Below are 19,782 nucleotides of genomic sequence, written 5' to 3'. Positions count from 1 at the left end.
TCTCTCAGAAAAAATAACATATACAACCTCCAGCCCTGGTAGTTGTTTTGCTTCCAGGAGATTGATACAGTTGGTTCTTATGAAAATTTGTTTATATTAGTATCTCTTCCTAATGGTTTTTTCCCCTCCAGCTAGACTCATATGCACTTTCTTTTTCTCTAAGGCATATAAAAACTCAAGAAAAATGATTCTTATTTAAACATAAAATCCTATGACATCAACTGCAATATTTGAAATAATTATACAAAATATATGTGAGTTTTAGAATCCTTTTTTTTAGGGCAAGAAGATAATTCTCAATAGGTTATCACTTTGTAAATAATAGAAATGTAGAATCTATAGGTCTCAGCTCTGATTAATCAGATGTACCCATCATGGTCATCACCATCATCATCATCATCCCCTTCATCTTCATCATCATCTTCAATTTCATCTTCATCATTCATAATATCATCTTCATTATCTTCATCATCAGTCCAGTTGTGCAAATCTCCACTTGCAAAATCTCCAGAGATCTCAAAATCAATAGCTTAGGGAAAAAAGTAAAATTATTATTAATGTCATTTGATTGGGTAATGGGATAATTTCTGAGGTATATTAAAAAATTCTGATGAAAATTAAGCAAATGAAGCCAATTTTACTTTGCCTTTTAACTTACTTCACAAGGATAAGGAAAAATCCATTCTCTATCATTTGTTGAAAGTTGTGTCCTAACAAGCTGAATCAGTAATGAAATCTGATATGCAAAGTGTCCAGTTCAGTAATATTGATCTCAGTTTTTAGAGAGGCTCATGTCAAGCTTTGAATTTTACAAAGAATTTTAAATTTCTCCAATTAGTGTTATAGGCAAAATAATTGTTCCTTGAAGACCTTCCCTTCCTAATTTCTGAGCCTGTGAATGTGACATTAAATGGTAAAAAAAAAAAAACAACTTTGCAGATGTGATTAAATTAAGGGACTGGAGATAGGAAGATTATTCTGGATTATTCAGATAGGCTCAGATGATCACCTGCATCTTTAAAATCAAAGAGCCTTTCCATACTGAGCCAAGAAATATGAGCAGCTTACAAAAGGTGGAAAAGGCAAGGAAGCAGACTGTCCCCTAGATCCTCTAGAAGGTATGCAGCACTGATGACCCTCTGGTATTTAGTTCAAGAGGACCCCGGTTGGACTTTGGACACATAAAGCTGTAAGATAATACATTTGTGTAGTTTAAGCCACTAAATTTATGGAAATTTGTTGGGGTATCTGGGTGGCTCAGTTGGTTAAGCATACAATTTTGGTTTAGGTCATGACCACACGATCATGGGTTTGATCCCCATATTGGGCTCCATGCTGACAGCTTGGATCCTGGAGTTTACTTCAGATTCTGTGTCTCCTTCTCTCTCTGATCCTCCCCTGCTCATGCTCTCTTTGTCTCTCAAAAACAAATAAATGTTAAAAAAATAAAATTATGAAAATTTTTTGCAGTAGAAACAGAAAACTAACATAGGTAGTCAGTACTTAAAAAATATTTGGAAATCTATACATTACCATTTATAAAGGCCACAATGTACATATATTTTATTATAATTATTTTTTAACTCTTCTAATATTAGTGTGTATTTATTTTCTATCTTTTCTACTATTTTAGTCTTATAATTTTAGGTAGTTAATTAAAAACAAGTCTTATTAATGTAATCTGTTGCTTATAAATTGATTTCACAATACAACACATTGAAATTCATAACTTATGTGAATTAATAATTTCAAGATGATAAGAAAACTCAGAAGCCATGTTCTCAAAAACAATTTCCCTGTTCCCTCATTGAATTCATCCCCAAATAACTTTTATTTACCTCATTGATAACTGGCATCACTGATAATTTATAAAATTAATAATGCAGCTATTTTAAACTACATATTACAAAGATATGTTCTTTACATGTTAAAGTTATGTTAGGCATCTATTTCATACTACTTTATCTCACTTAATTTTAATAACATTGGGTAGAAAACCATAACTAAGCATTAAAATGTTATGGAATAAATACATGCAGAAGAGGTACTTAAGCACTAGATGAAATTACCTTCTTATAGTTTACCATTTATATTTTTTAAACAATCATGGTCTATCAGTTTAAAAATTGCATGAAGTGGTACCCTTATCAACAATAGCCAAATTATGGGGAAAGCCCAAACGTCAATTGACTGACTAATGGATAAAGAAGTTGTGGTATGTATATGTATATGTATGTGTATACAATATGCAGTTGTATGTACATACAACGGAATTTTACTCAGCCGTCAAAGAGAATGGAATCTTGGGGCACCTGGGTGGCTCAGTTGGTTAAGCATCTGGCCTCGGCTCAGGTCATGGTCTCACGGTTCGTGGGTTCGAGCCCCGCATCGGGCTCTGTGCTGACAGCTAGCTCAGAGCCTGGAGCCTGCTTCACATTCTGTGTCTCCTTCTCTCTCTGACCCTCCCCTATTCCCACTGTCTCTCAAAAATAAAGAACATAAAAAAATTAATAAAAACAACAAAAAGAATGGAATCTTGCCATTTGCAATGTTGTGGATGGAACTAGAATGTGTTATGTTAAGCAAAATAAGTCAGTCAGAGAAAGACAAGAACCAAATGATTTCACTCATATATTGAATTTAAGAATCAAAACAGGAACATAGGGGAAGGGACAGAAATGTAAAATAATATAAAAACAGAGAGGGAGGCAAATCGTAAGAAACTCTTAAATAAGAGAACAAAATGAGCATTGTTGGAGGGGAGGTGGGTAGGGGATGGGCTAAATGGGTGATGGGCATTAAGGAGGGCACTTGTTGGGAAGAGCCCTGGGTGTTATATGTAAGTGATGAATCACTAAATTCAACTCCTGAAACCAATACTACACTATATGTAAACCTATCTATATTTAAACTAAATCTGGTGAGAAACTAACTAACTAACTAACTAACTAACTAACTAACTAACTAAAAACCACCTAAAAGAAACAACTAGACATTATCTAACATACAAGAAGATTGACCAAGTACTTTGTGTTCATTTTTGGTCATGCACATTGAGACACAATCCATTTAATTCCTAGTATATATGTGTGCATGAGGATGTGAATGTGCATGGTGTGTGTGTGTGTGTGTGTGTGTGTGTGTGTGTAGCTAAATGAGTTTTGTAATGAAAACTCCCCATTGTAGAAACAAAACTACTCATTTGAGACTTGTATTCTGAGGGGCGCCTGGATGGCTCAGTCAGTTAAGTGGCCGACTTCAGTTCAGGTCATGATCTCACAGTTCGTGGGTTTGAGCCCGCGTTGGGCTCTGTGCTGACAGCTCGGAGCCTGCTTCGGATTCTGTGTCTCCTTCTTTCTCTGACCCTTTCCCACTTATACTCTGTCTCTCTCTCAAAAATAAAAACGTCAAAAAAAAAAAAAAAGAGACTTGCTGGGGTGCCTAGGTGGCTCAGTCAGTTAAGAGACCGCTTCAGCTCAGGTCGTGATCTCACTGTTCCTGGGTTTGAGCCCCGCATCAGGCTCTGTGCTGACAGCTAGCCCAGAGGCGGAAGCCTGTCTTCAGATTCTTTGTCTCCCTCTGTCTCTGACCGTCCCCTGCTCGTGCTGTCTCTCTGTCTCTCAAAAATAAAAAAAACCATAAAAAACTTGAATTCTAAAATTTTTATGAAACAAAAAAGATACCACATTTAAAACTTTAAAATACATGTGTGTGATGTACAACTTAACTCTAATATTATTTTTAGATATATATATGAAAATCATCTTCATGAAAAGAAATATTAGTGATATACAATTGTATATATTACATTAATTATAATTACCTTTCAAACGTTTAAACTATATTTTCCTACCAAAATATAAGGAGATATGCTCATATAGCTGAAATTTATGGATGTTTCCCTTAAAAAGGTCAGCTTTTCTTTTGTGATTGAACCTACATAATCCCTATGTCAATTTCTCCAAGGTCTGCAGACAAAAGGGTGTCAGATGGGGACAAGACACACACTGGTTAGCTAAATTGGAACAGAGTGGATGATAAGGATCTGCTTCACCTGAGACGGAAACGGGAGGTATTTAACATTTCTGTATAGGAAGCAGTAAAAAAAGAACCCACCTGTTAATTCTTCTGCTTTAAAATACTTAAGGAATGCATTCTATTTATTATTTACACAAGTTTTCCATATGCTGGGAGTGAGTCTTTTTGTCACCTCTCTGCCCCCAATATATTCTACATTTTTGGCATAAAGTACATTTGCATTAAATGTTTGGGCAAATGAATGAGAGTCTTAAGAACTCATCCTGTGCTTGAGAAATTATTAAATAAATAATCCTTCTTACCACAATCTGCAACACCATTCGTTCTGGATCCCATTACTTCATTTCCGTATTTGTCAACACACCAGCACTGTCCAACGCTGCCGTGGCATTGTGCTGGCTTGTAGTAACCGTCTTCATCACATAGGGGGACGTACTGTCCTGTGAAACACACACACACACACACACACACACACACACATCATAAATAAGTTGTGTTTCTCTTTGGCGGTCATTACCTATGCATTAGTTAACTCAGGACCTACACACATGGACTTCCCCCTTCAGGCTGTGAATTAGTGATACATGTAGAACAAAATAGGTAAGGTTACTGTTATCATGGACCAGGCCATATTTACAATGAACAGTATACATTATGTTTCTTTCCTTTGTTAAACAAATTTGTTATTATTCCTTCTCCCTCTGCAAAGGGTCCTCTGTTCTCAGACGCATAATACAGAATTAGAATTTGGGTCATGCCATGTGTATTAAATCATCCAGACCACCTAGAATGGCACACCAGACTCTACCATCATCACTGCCTACTATTTTCTTTCCCCCCAAATTTTCATTCATATATTCCAAGCTTTTTCCACATCAAACTGTTTTCCCCAAATTCACTACTGATTATCTCTGTATTTGTCTGTTTCTCATCTGCAATTCCTCCCTTCTTCCCTCCCTCTTACATTTTAATACTTGACTTAAATGTGACCCCTAATATTAGAGCTCCTGTCTTAAACTGGAAGATCTATGAAACACTTCTTATAACATGTGGGGTGTGTGTGTGTGTGTGTGTGTGTGTGTGTGTGTCTATGTGTGTAGTTTATTATTGTGTGCTTTCACCACTAAATGTGATATTCCTTATATTGGGAATTTTAAGCTCTCTTGGTTTGAGTACTATATTAACACAACTCTTAGTGTAGTGGGAAAGACAGACATTTATTTTCACATCCATAATATCTACCATAGTACCTGGCACATTGCTAATGATAAATGTTTAATTGATAACTTAGAAATAAATTCACTTTCTTCAATGTTTATGCCAACACAACAGGTAAGGTTTAGGAAATTAGAAAATCTTCTTGTCTTTCCTGACCATTTTCTATTCTCATTGGGCAGACATAGTTATCTAGTGAGAGGGAAAAAAAGTTAACTGCTGAATAAATTGATAAAACATGAAATTCTTTCAATTTATTTAGTCTTATAATGATATGGGATCATAATGTTATCTCTTTAAATAAAGTTTCAAAATTCTGATAAATAACCAATAAGTTTAATTTTAAAATTGTAATTCATGTGAAAGATTTGGAGTATGAGCCTCTCAGTGAAGTAGACAGAATATCACCAATATGGAAAATTGAGAACACCGCCTGTGGATTTAAAGCTAGCAAAAATTAGAACATTTTTCACATTCTTATCTCTATCTCTTAAAAAACTATCATAACTTGATATATTTGACATAAAATTGTTATGATGTCGAGTTGTTATAACCATTAATTTATCCTTAAAGTCAGTATGCTTTGAAAATGAAAGAGAGCACTATGGAGAAGAATATGAGAACTGGGGCCCCTGGGTGGCTCAGTCGTTACGCATCTGACTCTGGCTCAGGTCATGATCTCATGGTTCATGAGTCCAAGCCTTGCACTCGGTTCTGTGCTGACAGTTGAGAGCCTGGAGTGTGCTTTGGAATCTGTATCTTCTTCTCTCCCTGCCGTACCCTCCCCCTCTCTCAGAAATAAACATTAAAAAATAGTTTAAAAAAAGAAAAAAATCATGGTATATGATCATGCAAGATAGACCCTACAAATGGCATATGGCACACTCTCTCTATATAACAATTGATCACTTTTCAGATAAGGACCATTATAATTCCAAAATTAAAAGTACTATTTAAGGCATTCATTCTCCAATAGTGACTTTCATTTTTATTATGCAAAATGAATAAAAGTAACTCCTCCCAAATGGGCACTAAATACGTTTTCCTTTTTTTTTTTTGAAACTGCAAATAATGAAATCCTGAATTACGATCAAGTCTAAAATATTTCTCAGATAAATTTCCATGGGTGTTCTCATTGTACATGGATAAACTTTGCTTTGAGGAAACAAAGAAACCTATGTTTGAATGAATTTTTTCATTTTTGAGCTGTAGTGTAGTATGCATTTTATAACAGAGCTAAAAGAAACATGACACATTGTTATTTTATCATTAGTAATTCTTTACATCTCAAAGTGTTTTGTTACAAAAAATAGCCTTTTTGTTTTGAACTACGGATTTTCAAGTAACTCATAAAAAACTCATTTAAACATACAATATTTTTACAAATATTTGTAATTACTTGTAATTACAAAGATAGCACATCGTAATAAATCAGTGAGATTCAAAAATATTAAAAATTGCATTTCATTAAATACTCGAGGGCTTTAATATACATGGAAAAAACAAAACAAAAAACATTGCATGTGTGGTATTCCACATTGGATCCTAAAATAGATAAAGAACATTGGTGGAAAATCTTGTAAAATCTAAGTCTAAGTTTTAATTAATAGAATTACAGCACTGTTAATTTCTTGATATTGACCAACAGGCAATGGTTATTATCAAATAATGAGATGCTAACTTTAGAGGAGGTGGAGGAGAGAACATATGCAAGCTTTGTACTAAAATTTGTAAAATTTCTTTAAAATTATTCAGTAAAAGAGTTTATTTTAAAATTGTATGCCTAGAAGAATAAAATAATCAAACATAATAGTTTAATAATCACTTGATAGACAGACATTCTAATATTTCAAGGCTCTGGGTGAAATTTATCTATCTACCTATCATCTATCTAATATATATATTTACTTGCTAAAAGTAAGCTATTACAAATTCCTATGAAAACCACAAGGAAGACTGTTCAAATTTCTTTGAGGTAATCATGACATGCTCTCTCTCTCTCCGATTATTTAATAAGATTATTATAGATATTATTTTATTTTATATTATTATAGATTATACATTAAAAGACATTAAATTATTATATATTATGTAAATATTATATATAGATTGCTATAGATATGTTAGTTATGAATATATATTTGATTTTCTATATTTATTAGATTATTATATGTATGTGTATATGTGTGTCCGTGGGGCATTATTCTTGAATTTTTAACCCTAGAATTAGAATGAAAGTTTCTGCTGATACTTTAACTTTAGCATTGTTTAAATCTCTTTTTTAACTTAATAACTTTCAAAATGAACATTATATTAGGGTAATAAAACAGACATAATATCTTTCAATAGGTAAGATAATAAAAGTCAGTTTAATGGCTTTCAAAAACTTCATAAATTTTGGTACTGAAATTTAGTGTCGTCTATCTTTGTTGGATTAATATTGATTTTATGCTGCTGTTTCCCTGGGGTTATTTATGTAAGCAATAAAGGCTTCAGAAGAATGATCTATTACTCACCGAGGAGCTTCTTTACTCCTTGCCGCTTCTGAATATTGCTGAGCTCCGTCTGGCAAGGTGGGTCTGCAATGACATTAAAAGTGTTACTTCAAGGATTACAGTTAAATAAAAAAGGATAATTTCTATGATATCAAACTTCATCTGGTCTTTACATGCCTTTAACAGACACACATGGCATATTGTTTCTTTTTATGGGATACGTACGTACGGATACATGTATGTGTACCTGTGTGCATACACAGAGGGAGAAACAGAGGCAGAGGCAGAGAGAAAGAAACAGAAAGTCTTTCCTAATTATTGATATTAGATGTCTTGATTTTTTGTAGAGAGACCAAATTGTACAGAAAAATGCAGAGAATGATATGGTTCTTATCATTTACTTTTAAAGGGTGAATCAGCTCAGCAATATAAATTTGCTTGATGGACTCATGCCAAAACAATTAACTGATTATATTTTCCCTTTATTTAAAACAGGCTGTAAGATATAGAGAAATAGCTTTGCACAAAAAAAGTAACCTATAAAAAAGTCAATGCTCTTTCAACTTATATCAGACCCACTATTATAAATTTTGATACTGAATAATGCTGACAGGCTTTGGTCTTTTTAGTTTTATCCAGATACTTCAAGTATATATGCAATGTGTTAACAAGACATAATATAAAATAATTTCTGATAAGCCAGCTTTTAAAAATTAAACTGAAGCAAATTTAGAAATAAGGAATTGCCTTTTTTTTTCAAACTCATCCACTTAAAAGAACATTTTCAGATAAATATAAAATTCTAAATAGATACAATATAGCTTGGCTTATATTATTTTATATTATGACATATTTTTTTAATTTTTATAACATTTATTTATTTTTGAGATACAGAGACAAACAGATCATGATCAGAAGAGGGGCAGAGAGAGAGGGACACACAGAATCAGAAGCAGGCTCCAGGCTCTGAGTAGCTGTCAGCACAGAGCCTGACGCAGTGCTCGAACCCATGAACTGTGAGATCATGACCTGGGCCACAGTCGGACGCTAAACTGACTGAGCCACACAGGCGCCTCGATATTACAATATATGTTTTTCTATAAAATATAGTTTCTAATTTATAATATTCAAACAGTTCAATGTATTTTATGCTCATATTCTAAAAAACTTCTATATAAAAATGCATATTAAATTATTGAATCAGGGAATCAATAGGACCATACTAGAGAAAAGGCAGGGTATAATTAATTGAAATAATTTAAAAACATTTATTAATTTGACAATATTCAGTTATTAAATTTACATGTAAATAATAAAGTGTAATGAAGAAATGAGACAATGTGCTTAGTATGTATATTTTCAAAATTTTTAATGTTTATTTATTATTTTTAAGAGAGGAGAGAGAGAGGTGGAGAGGGACAGAGAGAGAGGAAGACACAGAATCCTAAGCAGGCTTCAGGCTCTGAGCTGTCAGCACAGAACCATGAGAAAATGACCTGAGCCAAAGTCAGATGCTTAACTGACTGAGCCACCAGGAACCCCATAGTTACCATATATATATATATATATATATATATATATATGGTAAACAAGTATTTTTTCTTGGGAAATCTTAAATGTGAAAGTAATTTTTTCAAAAGGAGAGAAATCCAATAAACAAATTCCTAACTATAGACAACAAACTGATGGGTACCAGGAGGGAAGGTACATGAGAAAAATAGATGAAGGGGATTAACAGTACACTTATCATGATGAGTATTGAGTAATGTATCAAGTTACTCAACATGGGCTTATAGAATGAACACTTAAAATTTTACTGCCCTCCACATATTATAGAAGCCAGAAGAAATTTTGGAGCTGAAGTTTCAATAGCATATTGATAACATTTTTTTCTAATTGTTATGGACTAGTCTTTGCAAAGAAAAAATAATATTTGTATATGTTTGCTATGCCATTGCCTGAAAATCCAGGTACATTTGATTCTAACGCTTGATTAGTGACCTCACTGAATAAACATGAGTACCCGATCTACAAACTTTGTATAAGGGAACATTTTAAGATCTCAAGAGTACACTGTACAAGATTCAGCTATCATCTACATATATTTGATTTTGAAGTATTTCTCCTATTATTTATAAGGCAACTCTGTCTGGTCCTAAACATGGTATATTACATATTTATAAATGTAACTATTATTTATAAATTTTATTCTATTACTCTAATGTATAGTCAAATATATTGTACATTATTCTAATTACAGTAAATAAGAATTTGTTGTTTTATTGAATAATGAGGAAAAACACACTCTGTAGAAGGTGAAACATTTGAAAGCATGCTTTTAAATAAATGGTGATTCTTTTTCATTAAATTGTTTAAAAAGCTAATTCTTATTGTCAGTTACCCTGATAGAGTTCTTTGTAACATTTTCTAGCATATTAAACTAATAAACATAATTAACCAACTATCCTAAGCTTTGGACAAGATGTATAAATCCATTTACTCACTCAGGTACCATTTATTAAATTATTTCTACCATGTATTAAGTAATCTCAGAGAAGATCTTCATGTGACTATAAAGATTTCAACACTTTGGTTGAATACTGCTTCATAGATGAAAAGTATTTAATGCAATTTTTTTCTTTGGGAACCTTTACTCAGTTCTACAAATATTACTGCAAAATCCACAAATGTTTTAAGATGAAAGTATTTATCTCTGTAGAAGAAATATCCAGAGTTTTTCATTGTATTTTTGTGTTTACTTTTTACTTATTTTTGAGAGAGAGAGAGCCCGAGGGGCAGAGAGAGGGGGACAGAGGGTCAAAACCGGGCTCCAAGCTGATGGCACATAGCCCGGTGTGGGACTTGAATCGGAGATCATGATCTGAGTCGAAGTCAGACGCTTAACACACTGAGCCACTCAGGTGCTTCCATAATATTTCTAAATGTTCATGGGTAAACACGCAAACATGCACTAAAATTTTTAACTAAAATAAACTCATTAAAAAGACCACATATCTTTTTATGGTAGATTACCAGCATTGGCTTTGCTATGTTTTAAATGCTTTAAATATATACTAGTCATTAAAACTAGCATGTAACTTTTTAGAAGTGTGCAATTACCTAGAAAGCAGAAATCTAATAATAAAATCAATAGCCTGTGTGTGTGTGTGTGTGTATGGTTTAGAATATTTTAATAAAAGAAAATCTAAGTTTTAGATAGTTTAAAGTGATTTATAAGTAGTTAAGTTACTCTAAAAATCTTGCTGTTGAAGCACTACTAATCAATTTATGGATAATCATTTCATCCCTAATTACTAAACTATTACTAATACCGGAAAGTGTATTTGAGCCTGTGAAAGTCCCTACATAAGGTATTAGTGTTTCATATGAGAAGCTGAGTATAATTAATACAGCTTCAAGTAGTTTGTACATTCTCTTAGCTGTCAAGAATGAAAATAAGGTGACAAAAGCAGGTGTGTCACATTAGACTAATTCCCTGTGGTTTTTTTTTTTAATTAGCATTAACCTGTCAGAATGCCTAAAATTCACAACTCAGGAAATTACAGATGTTGGCAAGGATGTAGAGAAAGGGGAACGCTTTTACACTGTCGGTGGGAATGCAAATTGGTGAAGCCACTCTGTAAAACAGTATGGAGGTTCCTCAAAAAATTAGAAAAAGAGCTATCCTATGACCCAGGAATTACATTACTGGGCATTTACCCAAAAGCTAAAAAAAAAATGCTGATTCAAAGAGGCACGTGGACTCCAATGTTTATAGCAGCGCTATCAACAATATCCAAATTATGGAAAGACCCCAAATCTCCATCAACTGATGAACAGATAATGAAGATGTGATATATATATATATATATATATATATATATATACACACATATATATATATGTATATATATATACACTGAATATGATTTGGCTATCAAAGAAAATGAAATCTTGCTATTCTTTATGTGGCTGTATGTAGAGTGTATTACTCTAAATGAAAATGAAAGAAGTCAGTCAGGGAAGGACAAATATCATATGATTTCACTCATATATGGAATTTAAGAAACAAAACAGGTGAACGTGGGAGAAAGGAAGGAAAAAGAAGATAAAAAGAGGGGGCAAACCATAAGAGACTCTTAAATACAGAGAACAAATTGAGGGTTGCTGGAGGGGTGTGGGGCCAGGGGATGGGCTAAATGAGTGATGGGCACTAAGGAGGGCACTTGTTGAGGTGAACACTGGGTGTTATATGTAAGTGATGAAACATGTAATTCTAGCCCTGAAACCATGATTACACTATATATAAACTAACTTGGATTTAATAAAATAAAATAGAATAAAATAGCATCAAAATTACACACAGCATTGTTTCCTTAAGTTTCCTCAAGCTTTATTATAATGTGAGGTTTTGGATCTTTTTCTCTTACCCACTTAATTTCAATTGTCATTAGATCAATTATAATAGTATGGATGCACTGTTACACTGCATTTCCCAGTAAAGAAGGATCCCGAAAGAACAGCGTCATCCCAGCTCTCCAGGTACCCCTCCTCTTCCAGAGAATCAAGAGACACGTTCTTTGCTAGTGACTTTTTACAAAAGCTAAGTTATTTTTAAAATTTTGAAAGGCCAAGTCATTTTAAAATCAAATGAGTAAAAAATAACTTTATGGTGAATTCAGTGGTTCATTCGGCACACTTAATAAGATCACAAAATAGAATATTAAAACTCCACAGAATAGTGATAAAAAACCCATTTATTTTACACCGTGGGCAAAGCAGATAGCAAATTAATTTTAATGATTACTTTTAATATCTATGTTCTCATATCTCTCTGTGCTTCTTGGTGGTTCATAATGGAAACTATAATGAAGTACATTAATATAAAATATTAATTACTATTTTTCATCTTGTTTAGCATGTTTTGTATCCTTAGCAGAGTTATATTGTTTAACATGCTGCTTATTTGCTCCTTTATTAAACACTCTAATGAGAAAAATACCTACTAAAATAAATGGGGTTAAATTTACTTCTTTTTTAATCATGAAGAAATAGATAAAATTTGACATGCAAGTCAACTATGTGCATCAGTAGGTGTCTTATCTTTTACCTTGCTGTCTCTGGAAGCAGTAGCACCATTCATTGTTAGATATCAAACTGTCCTTGTAGGTGTCACAGGAATTGAAGAATGCCTTGGTACACTGTTCATTCTTATCAAGGTAAATGCTTCCAAGCTCCGACTGGTCCAGCAGTAGGTCATAGTTTGTATCAAGTCTATTAAACATCCAGCCAAGTGAATCCTTGCAGATCGGCAAAATACTGGTATCAAATCCTAAAGGCAAAGACAGAAAAAGATTAGCTAAGTCTGAAAGTCACCATCAGCAGCAAGCAAAATAAAGGAAAATAATAGTTGGTGCCTTACTCAACAGTAAGAAGTAAGGCTTTAAATTCATCGTGATTTCAAAGTGAAGTGGGGATAGTAATACCTACCTTTCAGGATAGTTGTGAAGATTAATTAAACAGAATATAAAGCATGTGGTATGAATTAGGCATTCATTCAATGGCACTTATTGTTGTAATTATATTAGATATATTTACAATTCTTTGTTCAAATGGTTTCTTAATATATAGGTTGCCATTATGGATGTATATAGGTATTATTGAATAATAATATCTTACTAATCAAGAAACAAAATTCATTTTCATGCAATTTTACAACAAAATTTTAAAAAGTAAAATTAACACACATAATGAAGAATTTCATTAATGCTCTGTATCTTTGTGGAATCGTGGCAACTGTAGTGTTTTACATTAATATGTAACATGTGATTGATACAGGTATTCTGTCTTCTGCTTCCCTCAAGGCAATTTTTACAATTACAAATATGCTGTGATGGGAGATGGCGGGGGGCATGGATGGTCCGGTACAGAGAAATGATGGAGATGGTTTGCATCCAAGGTACAATATATCAAAATTTGGGTTTCTCTGGATAAATCTCAGACCCTGATAATGCTTCCTGTCTTAAATAATGCTATTTAAGGGTCAGTGTCAGTGTTGTGAGGCATACTTTAAAAATTTACTTTCAACCATTCTTTATCAGGTTTACATGAGCTTTAACAGATATTTTGATAACCCAGTTCCTTTTTTATTTGCCATTTCCCACTCCTTACAAGAGAAAATAAAACAATAACTCTGGTAAGTGGTATGAAAAAGAGGGTGCATTTAGAATTGTGGAGACTTTCTGAAAACTGAATGTCCAAAGGATTTAATCTTCAATAGTGAGGGCTGAAGCATAGTCTAACCATTTATGAATGAAATTTTGTCTCAGCTTAATTTTATGTTCTAGTTGTACATAATCTATTCTGATGAATACCTTTTATTTAATTTTATACTCCAAGGTGTATAGATAATTGAAAATAAAGACATATATTTAGAATTTAATTTTTAAATCCTATTTAGCACATTTAAAATAAATAGTATTAAATAAGCCTTTTCAGGAGATTTTTGGACCTAATAAATTCTCATTTTAAACACCATTTTGGAATTTATTTTATTAATGTGTCAGAACATATTGTGTTTTCTATCCGTGAATCACCATGCTAGGCAATGGGTAAACAAAGGTAAAAGAGGTATTTGTGACACTTTCATAAAAGCATAGAGAAAGATATTCAGTGATTTTTTTTATTATTTGCATTTTTCTTTGTAAAATTGTTTGTAGAATCAAAACAGAATTCTCCCACTCAAACAAACAAACACCACTCATGATTTTCTCATTTCGTATTTACTTTTTGGGTCTTAACCTTGGTTCTGGAAATAAAGGGTTGAAAATCTAGAGGAGGCCATTATTCTCTTGGAGCTTCCTTTTAAAACAACATTGTTTGAGATACTGGTTGGGAGTGTTTCTTACTACCAGAAATTGTCAAATGCTCAGTGATTACATGAGGAAAGAAACCCGTAGGAAAATATACGAATCATTGCAAAAGTATTCCAGGCAATAGAGGTCTTGGTTTCAGATTTCTGGTATGCGTTGGAACCACACCTTCCCTCCCATCTCATTTTTCTGGGACAATGAAGAAACTCAATGGAGCTCCTCTCCCTTTATGAATCAAAGATATCGGAAGAAGATAGAAGAGCTATTACCCTTTGGTGAACATTCAGAGTTATCTGAAAGAGGCTTTCCTTTCCCTTCACCTACTTACTGAGAATAGAGGTCTCAACTGGCTAGTTGCTTAGTGCTTAGCATGAAGGCCCCGTTGAGAATCCTAGTAAAGTCTGCAAGAAGGAGAAATGAACATTTGATTTCCAGGTGAATATCTGCTTATCTACCTTTTGACTAGTCTTGGTCAAAGTGGAGAAAGTGCACTGGGGAAAGATAGTGAGTATAAAAGCTGTGCAGATTAAAGGCAAAGAGTGTTCTGGGATTTAACCAAAGACTGAAGGCTCTCTTTCTCTCAGTGTTTGGAATGCAGAGTTAGGTGAAATGTAAAAAATTGTCCACAGAGAGTGAGGAGAAAGCCAGCTCTTAGGGATTCATCAACACATGTCACCTGTTTTAGAGACAGGTGGTAAAGAATTAGTGGAGAGAGAACAGAGCTTTCAAATCCAGCACCCATACTCTGGCCTTTTTAATACAAGAAAGAATGACTGAAATGTTAGCAGAGAGTGTGACACCATCTGAATTTTGTTTTGAAAGGAAACACTCTCTGCCATGTCAATTATATGGGAGCAAGTGTGGAAATGGGGATGCCAGTAGGGAGTAACTGGGAGAGCCCAGATGAGAGATTTTGGGGGATTATATATATCACATCTTCACAATTGCTTGAGTTTCCTTTAACCAATGATCAACCATTAAAACATAAATTTTATTTTTGAGTTGAATTTAATTTTAAAAATTTTAATTTTAATTCCAGTATAATTCATATACAGTATTAAGTTAGGTTCAGATGTAGAATATAGTGATTCAACACTTCTTTACATTACTCAGTGCTCATCATGATAAGTGTACCCTTAATCCCTTTCACCTATTTCACCCATCCCCCATATGCCTCCCCTCTGGTAACCATTTGCTTATTCTTTATGTTAAGAGTCTATAAAATAAATTTTAAAATTATCTCTGCCCAGCTTTTAGGATGTACCATGCAAATATCCTTGTCAATTTCAACACCTTCTTCCTTCTTATTTTTTCAAACACAGTGAAAGAAAAGTAGCCCTAACCTTTCAATAATTTTTGTAGCTCTATTTTGAGAATTTATTCTACAATAGACATCAGCATAAAATAATATTTTTGAAAATATAACATGCACAAATGTTTAATACATTTAAACATAATGGTGTTAAGAATTTAGTTTTTATGTTAAAAAGAAATGAAATTCATACAGGGTACATGTCTATTGAATGATCAATTTGGTAAACTTTTAGATCAAGAATGTCAAGGAATCTGATCTGTATTCAGGTCACTGGCCTGTGCCCCGGTACTACCATGCTTGGTTAAGTTACTATATTTAGACTTTAATGTACACATCGAAATAATGTGAGGATTTTTCAGACATGATCTCTATGTTACTTGAAGATTAAAATTACAGTGAATTTATATAATTTTAATAATATATTTATACACAAAATTATGTTACAAAATTATTCAGAATCATAAGTAATATTAAAGGAGTAGACAAATTTATTTTAATATTCAAGATTAAATATATACTATCAGTATGATTAAATTTGGTTAATGCTACAAATATAAAATGAAATTAAATTGAAAAAAATTGTTTTCTGTCTTATCTTGAACTTTGGGAACCATACATAGTATTTTATGAGTTTGAGAGTTCTTGGATAACATAGTCACTACATAAAACATAGTACAAATATTATACATACATGTGTTATATGTGTTATATTTATTTACATATATAAATATAATATTTTTGATATATATTTGAGATCATTGTAACATGAAAAACAATAGCTAGATCTAGACAGAGAGCTGATTTTTGTTACAATAAAACTTTTAGCTTTGGTCCAATTTTTGAAGTCTATTTTGTCTTAGATAAATCTAGTCATTCCAACTTTTTATAACTGAATTTTTATTATTATACTTTATCTAACTTATATATTTATACTGTTAGTGTCTTAGAGTACAGCATTGAGTCTCACATTTTTTACAAGTCTAAAAATCTCTGCCTTTTGATTAAACTGTTTCGACCACATACATTTAATATTATTTCAATATGGTTTTTAAAACTTCATATTAATATTATTTTTCTTCTTTATTAATGGTTCTTATTGTTTCTCATCTTTTTGTGATTAAATATGCTATTTTATAATTTTACTATTCTTATTTAATCTCCACTATTAGTTTATGTGGTAAGCAAAATACTAACCCTTCAAAGATGTCCATATTGTAATCCCTGGACCTCTGTAATATTACATTAATAAAAGGACTTAAGTTTGCAAATGGAATGAAATTTGCTAATCAGTTGACTTTAAAATTGGGAGATAATTGCTGATTATCTGGATCAATCTAATCTTTTTTAAAAAAATTTTTATGTCTTTATTTTTTATTTTGAGAGAGAGAAACAGAGAGTGGGTGAGGGGCAGAGAGAGAGGGAGACACAGAATGTGAAGTAGGCTCCAGGCTCTGGGCTGTCAGCTCAGAGTCCAACATGGGGCTTGAACCCACAGGCCCTGAGATCATGACCCAAGCAAAAGCCAGAGGCTTAAATGACGGAGCCACCCAGGTGCCGCTGTATCAAGCTAATCTAATTACATAAAAATTTAAGAGTGAAACCATAAAGTAAAATCATAAAACTCTTCACAGCTAATAAACAGAAACGGGACAGAGAAAAAAAGATGGCTTTGGACATGGAAGAAGGAGACCATAGTCTAGAGAAATGGATGGTGTCTACATCTGGGAATAGCCATCAAGTACAGGAATACTCAGTCCTACAATTGCAGGAAAACAAATTTTGACAACAACCCTACTGATTAAAGAAATGGAGGGGCGCCTGGGTGGCTCAGTGGGTTAAGCCTCCAACTTCAGCTCAGGTCAGATCTCACGTTCGTGGGTTCGAGCCCTGTGTCAGGTTCTGTGCTGACAGCTAGCTCAGAGCCTGGAGCCTGCTTCCGGTTCGGTGTCTCCTTCTCTCTCTGTCCCTCCCCCTCTCATGCTCTGTCTCTCTCTGTATCAAAAATAAACAAGACATTAAAAAAATTTTTTTAAACAAATGGATACTCTCCTAGAGCCTCCAACAAGGCATGTAGCCTTTCATACATCTTTATTTTTGTGTGGGGAGACTTGTGTTGGACTTTTGACTATAAAATAGCTATAAAATAATAAATTTGTGTTGCTTAAGTTACTAAATTTTGTGGTCATCTGTTACATTCGTAATAGAAAACTAATGTAGCTTATGAACTATATTTGTTTTTTGGTTGCCCTAGAGTTTACAGTATACATCATTAGCTTAATCACAATCTTGCTTCAAATAACATTGTACCACTTCACATATTGGTAAGAAATTTGTCAGAGTATACTTAAATCTGTTACCTTTTCTCACATTAATTTGCTGTTAGTGTTACCCATTTTAATTCTATATATGTTGTAAATTTCACAGTACATTGTTACAATGTTTGCTCTGAACAATGTATTAGCTTTTCCAAGTGATTAAGAAAGGTGGAAAAAAAACCTCCTTTAAAGGAATATTTTTTTCTCTATGCAAACACTTCTCACACCAAATATGTGTTCTACCCACAAGGCAATTCTCCAATACTCTGTGGACACCATCTGGGTGCCCTACAATGTAATTCGATTCTGACACTATCTGCTCTGTTAGTGCAGATCCAACAGATTAAGGGCTCAGTCCCACAGAGTGCCCCCTAACTTCTGACCACCAATAGCATGTAGTGGGTTCCCAGTGTATTCACACTCCCGTCAACTCGGCTACAGATGAATGGATTCCCATGACCCCTCCTCAGTTTCTATGATTCATTATACAACTCACAGATCTTAGGGAAAGTTTACTTATGTTTGTCAGTTAATTGTAAAGGAAATTATAAAGAATAGAAATAAACTCCCAGATGGAGAGGACACAGAGGGTGAGATACGACAGGGTCCCAAAAGCAGGAGCTTCTATTCCCGTGGAGATGGGGGTGAGTCACCCTGTTTGCAGGTGGATGCGTTCACCAACTCAGAAGCCCTCCGAACCCGAACCCCTTAGCTTAGGGATTTTTACAGAGGCTTCATCAGGTAGGCATAATTGATTATTAACTGAATATTCGGCCTCTGGCCCCTCCCTAGAGGATGGAAGGTGGGGCTAACAGTGCCGGACTTCTAATCACAGTTTGGTCTTTACAGTACCCAGCCATCATCCGGAAGCTGTCAGAAGCCCACCAAGAGTCACCTCATTAGAACAAAAGACGCTCATATCACCCAGGATATTCCGAGGGATTTAGGTGCTCTATGCAAGATGCTCCTGACATCCTCATTACTCAGGAAATTACAAGAGTTTGGAAGCTCTGTGTCAAGAACTAGGGGCAGAGACCAAATATAGATTCCTTATTCTGTCAAATATATGTACTCCCATGTTAAGCATTTCGGCCTCTCTACATTCCTAAATATATATTCAAATTTCTGTGTGGTATCATTACCTCTTGTTTTGAGAAACTCCTTTACTATTTCTTGAAATCTCTAAGCTTTGGATTATTGAAAATTTTTCTCTTTCTTTTTCTGTCTTTTTTTTGGGGGGGGCCTTAATTTTTGAAAAGAACATTTTTGACAGAGACTTCCTTTCTTTTAACACCTTAAAAACGTTTCACTGTATTGTGAATAATATCTGAGGGGAAGCTAGCTGACATGCTGATCTTTGCTTCTCTGAACAAATTGTTTCCTTCCCCCCACCTCTGATTGCTTTTAATATTTGCTTTTCAATACTGCCTTTAGCAATTTCGTTATAGTATACTTTGGTTTGGTTTTCTTTCTGTTGCTTGACGTTTACTGTATTTCTTACATGTGTGGGTTTATAATGTTAATAAAATCCA

At 33.6% G+C, this 19,782-nt stretch overlaps 1 protein-coding gene across 3 annotated transcripts in view; it reads right to left on the bottom strand.

Annotated features, from left to right (window-relative positions):
- Positions 1-255: 255 nt before the first annotated feature.
- The window catches only part of SPOCK3 (SPARC (osteonectin), cwcv and kazal like domains proteoglycan 3), a 451,052-nt gene continuing 431,525 nt past the window's right edge, over positions 256-19,782 (bottom strand). For all 3 annotated transcript variants that reach the window (XM_029939086.1, XM_029939096.1, XM_029939103.1), the window contains 4 exons: positions 12,859-13,080; positions 7,770-7,832; positions 4,341-4,478; positions 256-529 (listed from right to left, as the gene is read on the bottom strand). In XM_029939086.1, the coding sequence (XP_029794946.1) occupies positions 360-529; positions 4,341-4,478; positions 7,770-7,832; positions 12,859-13,080 (593 nt within the window). In that variant the 3' untranslated portion in view covers positions 256-359. The remainder of the gene's footprint in view (positions 530-4,340; positions 4,479-7,769; positions 7,833-12,858; positions 13,081-19,782) is intronic.

The sequence above is a fragment of the Suricata suricatta genome, chromosome 1 (genome assembly GCF_006229205.1).
Source record: "Suricata suricatta isolate VVHF042 chromosome 1, meerkat_22Aug2017_6uvM2_HiC, whole genome shotgun sequence".
Lineage (NCBI taxonomy): Eukaryota > Metazoa > Chordata > Mammalia > Carnivora > Herpestidae > Suricata > Suricata suricatta.
Note: the sequence above shows the minus strand (reverse complement) of the source record. Positions and strands in the feature narration are given on the sequence as shown.